The sequence below is a fragment of the Pseudopipra pipra genome, chromosome 4 (assembly GCF_036250125.1).
Source record: "Pseudopipra pipra isolate bDixPip1 chromosome 4, bDixPip1.hap1, whole genome shotgun sequence".
NCBI classification, from domain to species: domain Eukaryota; kingdom Metazoa; phylum Chordata; class Aves; order Passeriformes; family Pipridae; genus Pseudopipra; species Pseudopipra pipra.
This window is the reverse complement of record NC_087552.1, coordinates 66,325,625-66,341,241: the sequence shown is the minus strand read 5'-3', so window position 1 is coordinate 66,341,241 and position 15,617 is coordinate 66,325,625. Positions and strand designations below refer to the sequence as shown.

Sequence of the window (15,617 nt, the reverse complement as noted above, 5' to 3'; positions counted from 1 at the left end):
AGCAAAAATCCGGTCCGGGCTTTGCGGCCGCCCGGGCGCGGGGCAGCCCCGGTCGGGTCGGCGGCAAAGCCCGGAGCGGGGCTGCCCCGCCGGGCGGCCGCAAAGCCCGGAGCCGGATTAGGGCGGGGGTCCCGCCCGGAGCGGATCCACCGAGGCGGCCCGAACGGGGCTGCGACGCTCCGGATGCGCCGGCCCGCGCCTCCCGCTCTGAAACCCTGGAGAAAAAAAGTGATAATGATTAAAAAAAACCCCCAAACCCACAAGCAAACCAAAACCACGCGCACAGTAAAATACGTGAACAAAGAAGTCAGTGAAACGGTTCCCGGGACCCCCTTTCCCCCCAGCGCGGTGGGGCCGGGCAGTGCCGCGCCGCCCGCGCGGGGCCCTCCTAAGGCTATTTTGGAAGTGACCCTTCGGGCGGCCGGAGCGTGGGGCGGGCGCAGCGAGCCGGCGCAGCTGTCCGGAATCATGACTGAAGATGACGGATTCCGTGGTGGTGGAGGGTCACGTCAAGTTGAGGGACGGAAAAAAGGTCCCCGTTCCGAGCGCCCCTTCGGCCCTGCGGGGCCGGGGGTCCCCGACCGACGCCCCTTTTCCCCGAGGGGAGAGAGCCCGCTCTCCCCTGCCCGGCCCTGGCTAACCCTGTCCCTTTGCCTCTCGTTGCAGTGGAAGAGCAGGTGGCTGGTGCTGCGCAAGCCCTCCCCGGTGGCAGGTAAGAGGGGGCCCGGGCTGGGGGGAGGCAGGGTCGCAGTGTCCCTCCTCCTCCTCGTCCCGGCGGTGGGGGACAGGGCTCGGGTCCCTTGGGGCTCGCAGGGCTCCCCTCGGGGTGCGCACCCTTGACAGGGCTCTCCAAAAGTTTTGTCCGGCCTCGGGGCGAGCTCCTGTGCAGCTTAATGCCAGGCTAAAAACAACGGGAAAAGTGGCTTTCCAAAGCAGAGCTATTTGGTTTGGTGCCCGTTTAAAATGGAATTTTTTTTCTTTTTTTTTTTTCTTTTTTTTTCTTTTTTTTTTTTTTTTTTTTGAATTATTATTATTTCTTCAGGGTGATTGCTGGGTGTATGTAAAAAAAAAAAAAAGGCTGGCATTGTAAGCTTGGTAGTTATTTTTGATCAGTGTTTTGACAGAAAATATCACTTCAATTTAAAAATAAAATGACATTTTGAATTAAGGGGAAAAAAAAAGAAAAAAAGATAGTTTCCATGCTTCTGAAGGGGAAATTGAAAATCTTACAAAGAGCTGATGTTTTGCTGATGTTTTACTGCTGCAGAGGGAAAAGTGGGTTTTAGGTTTTCCCATCTATTCCCAACAGGGAAAACATTTGGGCCCAAAAGAATATCTTTTCAGGGCTAAATGTTGTCACTTAGAAAATGTGAATCTGCATTGCTGCAGAATGGATTATGGAGTCTTTTCTAGGCTGTTGCTGGTAGACTGAAGGTTTCATAGTAATTGAAGCTCTTCAAACCTAATTCTTGTTACCCGAGCTGTTACAGTAATTTTTTAGTGTCTTAAATACCCATATCTCATCTGAATCTGTGAAACTTCTCTGTGTGAAAGGGCATGTGTTGATCCTAGAGCTGGTATCTGGACACGTGAATGTGGGCCTGGATTTCTAACGCAAGTAAGCCAAGTTTGAAGGGGATAGATGAGGGAGCCTCATCTATCAATGAACTCAATGTAACTTATTCCTCAAAAGTAGCATTTTTATTCTAGCTAAATTAGCCAGGTTTACAAAAAAAAGCCCCCACTGATTTGATTTTCTTGCTACGTAAACCATAGTTGTTGTTTCTTCAGACACACAACTGTATTGTAGAATACTTAAACATCGTGGTTGCAGCTGTTTTTGCTAACAGGTGCACAAAGACAATTGGGGATCCGTGCAAAGCTCTGCATTAGTTAGCAGACAGTTCAGTCTTTCAGTCATTTTTCATCTGTTTGGAGATTTGCCAGTCCTTGCCCAGCCGAGTGTCCCAGGGCACCTCGCCAGGGCTCAGAGCACCACAGCCCAACATTCATAAAATGATGCAGGGGGTCTTTCTCTCTGTGGTTTGTAACTCAGTTTAAGCTGTGGATGTTGCAGCTTTGGTATTGACCATTAATTTAATTTACAGCTGAGTGCTGTGTGATAGGAGAGGAACCTGGAGGAAAGAGGGCTGCTTTTGTCATAAATGCAAAAAGTGGGAGAGGTCTCTTCCCCTTTTTCTTGTTTTTTTTGCATTTGCTTGTGAAATATGCTTTTCCCATGGGACTGTGACACTTGAATTGCCTTCTTCTGTTGCACAGTTGCTGTGTAATAAACACCTCTAGGAAGGAGTTAAAAACAACTGGTGAGACAAGCAAACACTAAAAAATAAATAAATAAAAGAAGGTGTGGCACATAATGATTTTTAGCAAGGGCTACTGTGTAACATTTAGCTGGGAAACCTGAGCCAGCATGAACAATCTCTCAGTGCTCGCCATTTAGTAGTTGGGTAATCTGTGAGCTACTGTAAGAATTTCATTTGTGGTTCAGTATGTTCTGATGGAAATACAGATGACAATAGCCTCTCGATCCTTAGAGTTTGTAATGTGAACAGTATCATAGCATAACTCCTAATGTTCAGAATTAATGAGTCAGTCCCTGCCAGACTCGGGAGAGTATCTGAAAAAGGCCACTGGACTTTGATGAGTAAAATAGGGAAGACTTATTACTGGCTTCCTTATTTCCTTATTGCAGATTACTCTTGGAACATGCCTTCAGTGTTTGCTTCCTGAAAACAAGGGCTACAAACTACCTGGGGGTGGGGTGGGAAAAGGAATCTGAGTTCTTACATTGACTTCATGCAGTTTTCTAAAGCACCTTTGTATTGCAGCAGAGTGCTGAGAAATGTGTTGCGGTCTATGCTCTGCCTCATCATCTCTGACAGTTTTGCTTCTTTTAGACTGTTTGCTCATGCTGGTGTACAAGGATAAATCTGAACGAGCAAAAGGGCACAAGGAGAGGAGCAGCATGACCTTAGAAGACATCTGTGGCTTGGAGCCTGGGCTCTCCTATGAGGGCCTGAATCACACACTCGCAATCATCTGTCTCTCTCAAGTTGTGATGCTGGGATTTGAGAACAAGGAAACAATGTACGCATGGGATGTTCGAATACGCTACAGTTTGGGGGAAGGTAACCTCTGTCTTCTTGCACCTTCCTCCCACAATTCCCCCTGCCTTCATGGGGTAAAAAACCAAAGAAAAGCAAAACTAAAATGCAGATAAAAAAGTACAGGAAAAGACTGTCACTCATCTGAGAGTGAAGAGACTGGCCTTCAAAGCAGGTGTCCCTTATGATAGGTTTTGACTACAGTACTGCCCAATACTGATGGATAACTATGAGACCTCTTAACTTAGGTTTTTGATTTTGGCACTGACAGTGTGTAGCTTTGAAACAAAGTGATCAGACTTGGTCCTACAGTTTACTCAGGGATTCTGGGAACATGAATTAAGAGATGCAGAGTTCTGAGTTGTACTTGGCTAGTTCAGGCCCATTTTTCTGAGCTGCCCGCTAGGTGTTGCATTGATAATGCTTATTGCTGCTAGTGTCCCATTTTAGAAAGAGACTTCTTGCAATAATGATTGTCATCAGACACATTCTCTCCAGCTAACTTCACTTTTCTGCATCCTTTTATTTTATTTTCTTGGATAGCAGCTCTAAAATGTACAGTAGTGAACAAAGAGTGATGATGTTGGTAATCCATAGTATCTGTCTTATGTTTGTTTAGTCATAACTAGGGAAGGAGGGTAGGTGTGTGGGAGACACACATTAGCCATCTTTATCATTTGTTACATATGCTGTGCCATCTGTTGGGTTTGTGGCTCGTTCCTTTGCAGTACGTATGTTGAAAGATGGCCTGGGAATTTTTCAGTAAAAAAATGTAGAAGTATCACAAGTGAGATGTGTGGATGTACCTCTCAGAGCTATCAAATATGAAGTCTTGCATAACAGGAAAGGTAACGGGAGTTTCTGAACAATACCAGCACAAGTAGCTGGAGTCACTGGTACACTTTGATGATACAACTATGTTGTCTTCCAATTCTTTTTTTTTTTTTTTTTTTTTTTTATTAGATTTCAGATCTATATATAGCATAAATTTGTCCTAAAACCTCAAGGAGAATTTGAATTTGACAGGGTAGGTCTGGTTTTTATGATCTTGCACTGATGGAGTGCTGGGATGAACAAAGTAATCTCAATCTGAGTGTGAGGGTTATGATTGTTATTGGAGGAAATGCAAAAACAGTGAAGAGTTTTTTTCAAGGAAAACTGTGAATGAGGTAGGAATAGAGGCTATTGGATGATGACATGTGCAGCCATGGAGTAAAGATGAAGTGGGGGAGTGTGTGGAAGTGGAGAAATGCAGAAGTAAGACAACAAGTATAATTGGTTGAAATGACAATAATCTGTAGAAAGTTAACTGCAAAAAAGCTTAGGGGAAGGAGACTAAACCAGAGCATAGAATTTTTTCCAGGATTTTATCTTTCAGTGAAGCTGCAGTTAGGAGAAAGAAGTCCAGTTAAAGTGAGTCTAGTTTGAGTAGACAGAAATGAAAAAGAGAGGAGACTTATATGAAGAGAGGATGGTGACTAGTGTTTTTTCCTAAAGTGTAGTAAGAGTGCCTTTGTGTGCCTTGAAAGTAAGGTGGCTGGATGATAAAAATAGGCAAGGGACAGATGACCTCAGAGTCTGGGAAGCAAAAAAAAAAAAAAAAGTGAAAGGAGTTGACACTGTTCTTGAATGAGGACCACAGAATGGAAGCATTCTCACTGGAATTCCCAGTGTTTTCTCTCAGTTTTTAGCCAGATGAGGTGAATGTGATTCCTGGAATGTGCTTGAGCCCTCCCTCAACTCTTTCTGAGAATTTAGCATACTGCAGGTCAGTGAATAGCTGTGAAGAGGAAAAGATTAGCTGAAGAAAATAAGGAATTTAAGTAGTACCTTCTGTTCAAGGGTATATTCAGCTCTATGTCATCAAGAATTTTTTTTCTTTCATAGAATAGGAGAAGTTGATGGCTGGGGAGAATTTTGAAAAAAAATCCAATTTGCCAAGAAAGCAGCATATGGAGAAAGCTTCATGTTCAGATATGCTTTTTCTTCTACTTTGGCTTTGTTCAGATTTGGATATGCTGTGTTTTGACAGTGGTCTAGAATTTGAGATGGAGTTCTTTGTTTTCAGCAGCTGCTGTAACTTGCAACTGATTGTGTGAAGAGTGGGCTCCATTCCTAATTTATGAAGCAGAAAGAACCCTGATGCTTCTGCTCCCGCAGTTTAATTGTCAGCAAAGTCCTGGGCAGAGTTAACTGAGAAGAGGGGTCTAAATGATATTGAAGATTCCTTACTGAGCATTACTCATCACGATGGTTTTGCTATCTTTTTCATAGTTTATGTTTAAGCAGGTTGCATAACAACCGTGTGCCCAAAAGGGGACATCGTGTGACTATTGATTTGCTCCCTAGCAGCACTACTGGCAGAGCTGTAAGTAGAGCTGTGGTTAGTTAGATCTATCTCTGTCTCCTTGCACATTTCACTCGAATGACTTTGTGGCTAATTCTGCTGGAGCCTCAGGGAACTTACCAAATGCATGTCATAGATGAGGAGTTGACTTACAGCTCAGATCGTAACTAAGAATACAGCAAGTAGTTAGATGAGAAGCAAGACTCAGACCGAGATGAAATGTGTGATGCTTGGAGAGGCAAGAGACAGGGAAGAGTAGTTGTAAGAACTGAGACTACCTGGAAGTTACCCTGTAGGTTTTGTAGGCAAGGAGCTTTTTGTATGATCTTTAATACATAACCAAAAGCTAAATCTATGTGCTTCTTGATAAACACTCCACTAAAAAACTCTGCTGGGAAATGTAACAGTCTTGATGCCTCTCTCTGCTAAGACAAGTGGGGGTTTTTGGGTGGTGTTATTTTTAAATTATAATTGTTTTTCTGTGTTATTTTTTCTTCTTTTGTTGTCTAATCACAATATGAAAGAAACTAGAGGATAGTGGAGGTTGAAATTATTGTTTGAGAATTATATGCTTGCTTACCTAAATTGCTCCCTTTGAAACACTGAGATTTGAGCCCTTGCAGTGATCCCAATAACTTATTATTCAGAATGCAATGGCTCTGCAAGACAGAATGGGAGACCAGCCTAGAATGACTGCTACTTTAGGTAAGGACCCTTGTGATATAGGGGATACTGGAGTTGGAGTTTGAACCTTAAGTTTGTAAACTTGAATGAGCTAGGTGTTTCTTTTTTTTTTTTTCTCTCCACTCCTTTGAAATTTAGGCTGTGAAATATGAAAAATTAACTGACATCTAAAAGTGTTTTATTACCTATGAATCATTTAATTTCCTAGTAATTTTAAATGTCTGGGCATCTACCATCACCAACTCCTAAAAGAATCACAAAGGTGGAAAAATGTAATTTTCTCTATTTTACTGCTAGGGAAGAAATGAAGCAGTTTATTAAAGGTTGCAAATGAGTCAGTGATAGAGATCTGGTTAGAATTTGCCTACTTCTTTGAGCCTTGGGTTTTGGGCATCATGTTTTTTGTGTGTATGCATGTAGGAAAGCACTAACACAGTTTAGATGAGGAGACAGAAAGAAACCTGTGTAGTGATGCAAGGATGGAAGAGGTAAGTGAAGTGTGTGCTGGATAACTGACTAATCTGAGATAGGGAGTAGCCTGGAAGATTTAGTATTAATTAATGTAGCATTACAAGTAATAATTTGTAGCATCCAGCCAAGATACAGTGGTTTTTTTCCAATTCTAAACAGGCATAATAGAGAGTAGGGAGCTTACAGTTACTTTCATGGAGCTGTCTGGGCTCCATGTGGAATCTTTATGTTAGAGTCTCCTGGTGTGGGCAGGGGTTGGTCCAAGAACCACAGCTGAATAGAAATGACCTGTGTAACTTAAGTCATGGTACCTTAGTTGTATATTGTACAGTAATTTTTTTTCTTCCTTATTTGATAGTTCATAGATTTCAAGTCTTTGTAGCACCTGGCACCAAACTAGAGAGCGGGCCTGCTACCCTGCATTTCTGCAATGACATTCTCGTCCTTGCAAAAGACCTTCCTCCCAGCGTCATGGGGCAGTGGAAGCTCTCAGATCTGCGCCGGTATGGAGCTGTCCCAAACGGATTCATCTTTGAAGGGGGTACCAGGTGCGGCTTCTGTAAGTACAAATGGAAACCTGTCTTCTAAAAGTTGCTTGATACCTCTTGTAGAAATGAAAATGTAGTCTCATTCAAAGTGGAGGCTGCAGAACCAGCTGTGCTGCTTTGTCATACAGGCAGCCTCATATCAGAGGATCTGTTCTGAGTAGACTTCTGCAGGCTAAAACCCTGGTGTTCAGTGGGTATGCAGACTGCCAGTTTGAATGTGAAGTTGTTTGACTTGCATACTGAAATGTGAAAATAATGGTTTTCTTCAATTAACAAACTGAAAAATTAGAAGGTTTCAGAGGTGATCCAAATGCAAATATATTCTTCCCTGGGACTTTTTTACAGTTGTTCTGCCTGTTCCTTGGGACTTGTGTGCTGTTGCTCTGCATGTTAATTCTGGTTGCCATACTTCTTTGGAGTGGGAAACCCAAGTTCCTGGCCCCCTTCAATATGCAGGGCTTCAAATCTTTATCTTCCTGAGGAACGGTTGGTGCCCCCATAAAAAACAGCCCAGTACAAGGCTTTGAAGTTGTCTCACTGTGTAACCAGGCATTGAAATGTCACTGAGATCAGAAGAGAAAAACTGACTATGTGTCTGAAGCCTTGAGACTGGGAGCACAACTGCAGAGACCCTAGATCCCTGCTCCTAGGCTTAAATGCTTAGTTCCCAAGATTAGCTATTACTTGTATAAGAAAGCCCAGAAATAGTAGGGGGGGTGTATATATATATATATGTGTGTGTGTGTGTGTGTGTACATATATATATATATAATGTATATGTAGTCCTTCATTTATGTTCTTTAGTTAAATTGTGGCATTTCTTCTGTAGCTTGTTCTAAATCTGATACAATTGCTATGCTCCAAGAATTTAAACTGGTTTGTGCTTACTGAGTATTGCTGTAACTTATCCCCACGTTGCAGAAAGCCTAAATAGTTCAATCCATGGGCCAGGATGCCAGATCATAGAATCACAGAATGGTATGGGTTGGGAGGGACCTTAAAGATCATCCAGTTCCAACCCCACTGTTACGGGCAGGGGTACCTTTCACTAGACCAGGTGCATAAGGAACATGAAGTATGAAATGTGGATGAACGATACATTGTCAACAGCTGATGTGGCTGAACATGAGCCAGCAGTGTGCCCAGGTGGCCAAGAAGGCCAATGATATCCTGGCTTGTGTCAGGAATAGTGTGGCCAGCAGGACCAGGGCAGTGATTGTGCCCCTGTACTCGGCACTGGTGAGGCCACACTTCGAGTGCCGTGTCCAGTTCTGGGGCCCTCACTACAAGAAGGACATTGAAGTGCTGGAGCAGGTCCAGAGAAGGACAATGGAGCTAGGGAAGGGTCTAGAAAGTAAGTCCCATAAGGAATGGCTGAAAGAGCTGGGTTTGTTTAGCCTGGAGAAAAGGAGGCTCAGGGATGACCTCATCATTCTCTACAATTACCTGAAAGGAGGTTGTAGTCAGGTGGGGGTTGGCCTCTTCTCCCAGGCAACCAGCAACAGGACAAGAGGACAACAGGACAAGAGGAGCTAGTCTTAAGCTGCACTAGGGGAGATTTGGGTTGGACATTAGGAGGAATTTCCTCACAGAAAGGGTTGTCAAGCATTGGAACAGACTGCCCAGGGAGGTGGTGAGGTAAGCATCTCTGGAGGTGTTTAAGACTGCATGTGGCACTTAGTGCCATGGTCTAGTTGACATGTCCAGTCAAAGATTGGACTTGATGATCTCAGATGTCTTTTCCAACCTAATTGATTCTGTAATTCTGTGAAATGTGAAACTAGTGGTCAGGTGGTGGAACCTGGATTACCTAGCTGGTTTCTTTTTCCCTCCCTTAAACTTAACTTAAACTTTCTGATAAGAAACATGAGGTCATCAATAGCTCTCCTGTGTCCCTGCTTTTTTTAAGTATGAATTCTCTTTTTTTGCTTTTAGTTGGCAGGTGATGCGAATTAGACGAGTGCTTTGGAAAGGGTCCCAATTTGTTGATCATTCATAAGAAACGTCTGTCTTGATAGCTCAGACCTTTCAGTTGCCATGAAAGGGTGTTTTTGCCTTTCTCCTGCAGGTGCAAAATAGCCTGTCACAGTTGGAAACTCTTTACAAGTTCAAGCTTATCTTGTTAAAGGAGCTGTTGCCCTTAACTGAGCACCTAAACATATCTGCAAGCATAACAACATTTAAATATGCGTTTACTCTAAACAATTGAGTTAATATTGCCACTATAAGAAAATGCTTTTTGTAAATAGAACCTAAATAAAAATGTAACTTTGGTTATTTTTGACAGAAGGGTGTTGGCAAAGAGAAAGACCATCTTTCTTCAGGTGTTTGACTCTCTTACCTCAATCTTCTGGAATTCTTGAAGAATAGGCAAGCAAGTAATGTTCAGGAAAAAATATGTTATTACGGAAGTTGTTTTATTTCCTAAACAAAAGCACTCTACATTACCCTGTCATCGAAATGTCCCGTAATATTATGCAGACTCTATTATTAATGTTACTTTCCTACACATTAAACCATATCTTTGCTCACATTCTTCCTGTGGAGCTCTGAATGCAGAGGATTAGTGAATTTAAGGTTTAAATACCACTGTAGTAAATACCTAAATAAAAGGAACCAGTGATCTTGTGGTTCGATTCCCTCTCCTCTCCATATTAAAACCCATGAAGCCCCAAACAGAAGCAGAGCTTACTTTTGGATATATCTGTGGTAAAACTGAGGTCTGAAAGGGCATGAATTGGTTTTAGTTTTCTGATTCTTGCTTCCTTACAAAATTTTTCATAAATATAAAATAATTAATTGTGTTCTGGAATTAGTTGATCAGTACAGGTTTTGTTCAACTCCAAAGGCTTTGGTACTCGATCCAGGTGGAGAGAAACCATCTGAGATAATGCTGAGATTCCAAACATTAAATCGGGGTGCATTTTCAAGGTGGTTAACACAGGCTTATTCATAAATAGGAAAAAGAGCTTTTACATTTTGAACTTCTCTTACTTTTAGCATCACAACTGTACTGGTAGAGATTAGAAAATACTTTTTCTGCTTCCGAAAGCTGTAGATAAGTTATTCTCTGGGGCAAAATTTTACTCTCTCTGTAGCTGAAGCTTAATCACACATACCATTTGCAAAAAAGCAGGCATCTTGGCCTGGGAGTCAACTGAGAGGTTTACGTAGAGGAACAGGCTGGAAAAAAGGAGCCTCTCACTTTCCTAAGCTGCTTGCTTAATTAGTGCGCACTGATGAAAATGACCAGTTGCCAGGAGAATCTTGACTTGGAGGTCAATGTGAAAAAATTCAAGTAGGGTAATAAAAGGGCATGTTAATACTGTGAGAATTTAATGTTCAAGTGCTTCAGGATTAGCTTCCAGAGCCTGGTTTAAAGCTGTGTCGTGTTTTCTGACAGTGTCTCCTGGAAGAAAGGAACCTGTAGGACCCTTAGTGTCCTTTGGAAAAACAAATGCTGATGCTGCTAACTGCAAGATAAGCAGGAGTATTTCTGTGATTGTTTTGGTATTTTGATAAAATTAGGTACTTCCTTCCATCTTTCCTTCCATCTTTCCTTCCATCTTTCCTTCCATCTTTCCTTCCATCTTTCCTTCCATCTTTCCTTCCATCTTTCCTTCCATCTTTCCTTCCATCTTTCCTTCCATCTTTCCTTCCATCTTTCCACTTCTGCATTTATTTGAAAATTAAAAGTAGTAGGGATGGTTAAACTGGGGCAAGATCTGGAATTTCTTGAAAAATTCTGAGCTGTGTAGATTAAAACTTCTGCTAATATGCAGATATTGCTCTGTGCTGTCTCCTTCTTAGATGTACTGCAGACAACAACCAATTTTATCCTATTTTCAGTAGTCATGCCCATATCTTAGTTGGCAGTACTAGGAATACCCTTTGTCATTTTCCCCAGAGAGAAAAACAGCCTGAAATACCCCCTAAAGGGGGTTCTCAAGCCCAGGGTTGAGATGTACTGGTTGGACAATATGCTGATGGCCACGAAATGAACTGCCGTGGTTCGTACCTGTCCTGTAGCTAAAAGACTTCAGGCTCTGGCATTGTCTGGCAGCTGTTAGGAGTAGTAATTAATGGAAGGGACTGACTCTTCCTCCCTGCTTTCACACACAGTACAGAGGTTGAGGTAATTTTTGTCCATTGTGAGGGCGTGTTTGCAAATGGGTTTGCTGTTTTAGTATGATAAATTAAAATCAAACATTAGCAGGATTTAGTAGTATTTGGAAGTTTTATGAAATTGGCAACTTCTCTTGAATGTTTGAGGGACTGTACAATGCTTTACTGACTGACACAGAGGACTGGCTTAGTGTTTCAGCCTTGTGCAAGTGATTGCAGGCTGCTTTTCACCAAGTCTCTTACCCCATGGAGAGTGTGAGTGAGCCCTTCAGTCTGGTGTATGGTATTACAGGGATGCATACCACATATTCCTCAGCTTCCAAATGCCTGTGCACCAAATCTGATCCAGCACGTGACTGGGATGTGTAGTTTCTGGTAGTGAATTTGTCAGTTTTCTGAAGAAAGCAGAAAAGAAATGTAATTACTTGTTTTTATGTATGCTTTTGAAACATTACTTAGTTAAACCTTACCTATTTGTTCATCTCACTTGATGTTTTTAGCGAGGACCCTCGGACTTCTTCCTTCACTTGCAATCTAGTTCTGTCTAGCAAAACAAGAAAGAGAATGTTTCCTATGAGAGTCAATCAACAATTAAGGTGTTCATGTGAATAATAGAATCTACAAAGAAATATTTTATGTGTATATTGGATTCGCATCCACACGCGCATGGACATACACTGTTATATGAAGGCAATCACATTTGGTTTTGGGATTTCCAAATGAGTGATACTTCTTTGCTGTAATAAGTATTTGAATTAAGCAGCCAGCTTGCATGAGCACATTTACTTTTTTAGTTTCCATTAAAGTCAAAGGCTTGTAGAGCCCATTAGGAGTTTAGGTAACTCTTGACAATAGTCATAAAAGAACAAAGTGGCCCAGGTATACTCTTTATATACAGAAGTACTTGAGGTATCATTTTCTTCTTGAATGGCAACATGCATGTGTAGGATTCTGCTGAATTATCAAGCCACGTAGTGTATCACTGTGCTTGAGATAGGAATGTCCTCTGCTATGTTCTCTCTGTATCCTGCTTGCTTATTGTGCATGGAATGTGAAGGTCATCCAGCAAAGCCTTGTGCTGCCCTGCTCCCTCAAGAAAGATGTGGCTTCTGTCATTGATGTGATTCATGGGGGAAGAGTCATACCATCCAGGATTAGGCAAACTGATTTCCACAGACTCCCTCTACTCTGTGCAGGGAGAAGTGAGCTCAAAGAAAAAGCTGAATTTCAAATCATTCCTGAATACATTGCGGCCAGTTTTGTTTTTTTTCCCCTAATACAGTGTTCTCTGACTTTGGCATCTCTTGGGGAGGGGAAATGGGACAAGACTGCAAATGAGTCACCACCAGAAACCTTCATACTTGTCAAACTGTGTGATTAGTGTTGTAATTAATCTCCTAGATGGTCTCTGATCCTGAAGCCAGGGTGTGTATTTGTTTCTTTGGCTGAAGAATTTTTGATAAGCAAGATGTGAAGAGATGCAAATGTGGTGGAGTGACAAATCAAGTGATGAAGATGTTGCTAACAATGTTATCTTGAATAGATTTAAGCAGAACAGGCAGAGACTTAGATGTGACATAAATTGAGAATGACAGAAGAGTGTGGACTAGAATATGTTTTTCCAGTTTACTGCTTGCTGGTTATATCTAATTTACTAAAATAGTTAATGTGGTTTGTGGTCCACTCTCTATTATTCCTTTCGTTTGGATCCCATAGCCCTTTGTCAAGCTGTTAAAAGTGTGTCCGTTGCTTAAGTGAAATGTGAGTATCCTGCTGGATATGACAGGGCATGTGTGGAAAGTGATGGGGATGCAGTAATTCTGGTCAAGACCAACCAGCTCTTCTGCTTTCAGTAAAATTGGAAAAAATATGTATGCAACTCAGAATTGGCTAGAGACAGGCAGAAGTCAAACACATATGTCCAGATTAGGGGCTCAAGTCCCTAGGAAAGTAATGTGCAAAACCCTACTGCAGGTCTAAGATCTGGTATTGTAGTTTTCTGTATGCATGGGCCTGGGGAAGTGGCAGTGCTTCTTCAAGGTCTGTATGCTAATTTCATTTCTTTCTGTGTCTGGTATTGAATTATTATGTCCCTGAAATTTTGTCTGATATTTTAAGATAATATTTTTTTCCTGATGTGATTTATATTTGGACTGATAATTCTCAAATAAAATATCCTGTGGAGCCCTTCTAGTCTTTTGTGTTGTTCACCTAGTCATATATCATGGAGCTCATAGCTTGTTTGTTTGTTTAGTGATTCTCATTCTAATCTTGCTTGGGGCTATTCTTAATGAATGGAAAGCAAATATCAGAATAGAGCAAAGGGTAAAGATCTGATGACAACCTGTGGAGTTGTATTACGTTCTGTTAATAATAGACACATAGGATTTAGTCTAGGAAAATTTATACTATAATCCAGCAATATAACCAAATCATAATTCATTGGTATATAAAAAGCTCCTCTTGGTTAAAACTGGTTAAAAGTAGAATTAACTTAATTCATTTTGCTGGAGACACTCTAAGTATCTTTGACATTTGCCATAAGATTAGGCCTACAAAATTTTAGGGGTAAATAAGAGACCCAGACAGCTGATAAGAATAAGTCTTCTATTTTGACATTGAGAGGGGATTGGAACTAAGTGATCTTTAAGGTACTTTCCAACCCAAGCCATTTTATGATTGTGTGACATAACTCAAAGTGCCTGAATGTCAGAAAATTAACATAAATTATTAGGTAGCTCTTGAATTTTTATGTGTTTGTGTTATAGTGTGTGTGCTGACCTGAATTTTTTATTCCTTTTCCCTGGAGAATGTCCCGTTGACTTGTTTTCATGGCTTGCACTTAACACTCTTTTGATTGCTACTTTATAAATAGTTCCAGCTAAATATATTTCTAATGTGTCCAGGTGAAAACCACATATTTATGTCGTGCTTCCTTGCAGGGGCTGGTGTCTTTTTCCTCTCTTGCGCTGAAGGAGAGCAGATCAGCTTTCTCTTCGACTGCATCGTCCGTGGCATCTCCCCGACGAAAGGCCCCTTTGGTTTGCGTCCAGTCCTACCAGGTTAATATAGGAAGTATAAAGTAACCGAGCGGAGTAGGAACTTGCCGTGTCTCGCACTTGCTGCTGTGACTGTAAGAACAGCTTGCAGGCGCTGAGGGTGTGGAGAGTGCAAAGTGGTTTTCATTCTGAAATGTCACAGCACAGATTTATAAGCTGAATGTACCCAGTTTCCCCCGCTGGTCCGGCTCATTCATATTTCTGGTGATATTGCTAACTTTAGCCCTCTCCTATAAAACAGTACTGAAAGATGGCAATTTGAATTGAAAGGAACACTAATCTTTAGTTTTAAACTTACACATTTAACCTGGATCCATGTCTGCATTGCTATTTTGATAGTTTAATGGAAAACTAACTTCTGGAGCATTTTGAGTTCATCTGAAACACTGAGTCTTGTCAACCTTGGTAAACTTTGTCAGGCCTCCACATCACATTTCAGTTTTGCAGCTTGAGCTTTTTTCTGGTTAAATTCCCTTTCCCATTTCACGGTAGATGCTGCATGCACTGTAATGTTCAGAGAGGAAATGGAATGGCATCATACTAAACCCTATTGCCTTTGGATTTCAGCAGATGGAATACAATATTGAGTCAGAATTACTGTGTCAAACAGGACAAAAGTGTAGAAATGCGATTGCAGAAAAGTATCTGTGACTTGGCAGTGGAATACAGTGGGAATAGGCTGCAAGAATGGTGGGATTTTTGGAAAATACTTAGAGTTTTTGTTTTTGTGTTAGGCAGTTAATAAGTGTTTGACAGGGTTTTATTGCTGTTGTAAGATTAAGATAATTGCAGGAAGGAAATGTGATGGAGAAGATTACATCTGGATCTGAAGCTTGTGAAAAGAAATTATGAAAAGTTAGTTAACATAAATGCAGTAAACACGAGGCTCAGTTCATGTCTTCTTTCTCATTGTTTTAAGACTGAAGTAAATTAAATAATCAAGGAGAGCAGTGGACAGAAAAATCATTCTTCTTGTATGATGGTATGTGTTTGCATTCAATTAAGTGTAGTGTTCAAAAAAAGGAAACAGCAAAACCAACAGAAACACAAAAGTCAGTGTTGATACTTAAAGCTTTGTTATTGAATACATTTTTGTACATGTCTAAAACTCTATTACATATATACAACTCCTAAATCTTTCATTTAACAAAAGATTTTGTCCAGAAAAATTAAGCCTACAAGCAACTATTCTGTTCTCCTTTTTTAAATTTTTTTTTTTTAAATTTAAATTTTAGATGGCTCAGTCTTTGATGAATCA

The 15,617-nt window shown here is 41.2% G+C and overlaps 1 protein-coding gene across 1 annotated transcript in view; it reads left to right on the top strand.

The window, feature by feature from the left end:
• Positions 1–113: 113 nt before the first annotated feature.
• DOK7 (docking protein 7) overlaps positions 114–15,617 on the top strand; it is a 58,592-nt gene continuing 43,088 nt past the window's right edge. The window contains 6 exon segments of the mRNA XM_064653346.1: positions 114–565; positions 567–620; positions 622–712; positions 2,919–3,149; positions 6,986–7,186; positions 14,243–14,362. Of these exon segments, the coding sequence (XP_064509416.1) occupies positions 479–565; positions 567–620; positions 622–712; positions 2,919–3,149; positions 6,986–7,186; positions 14,243–14,362 (784 nt within the window). The 5' untranslated portion in view covers positions 114–478.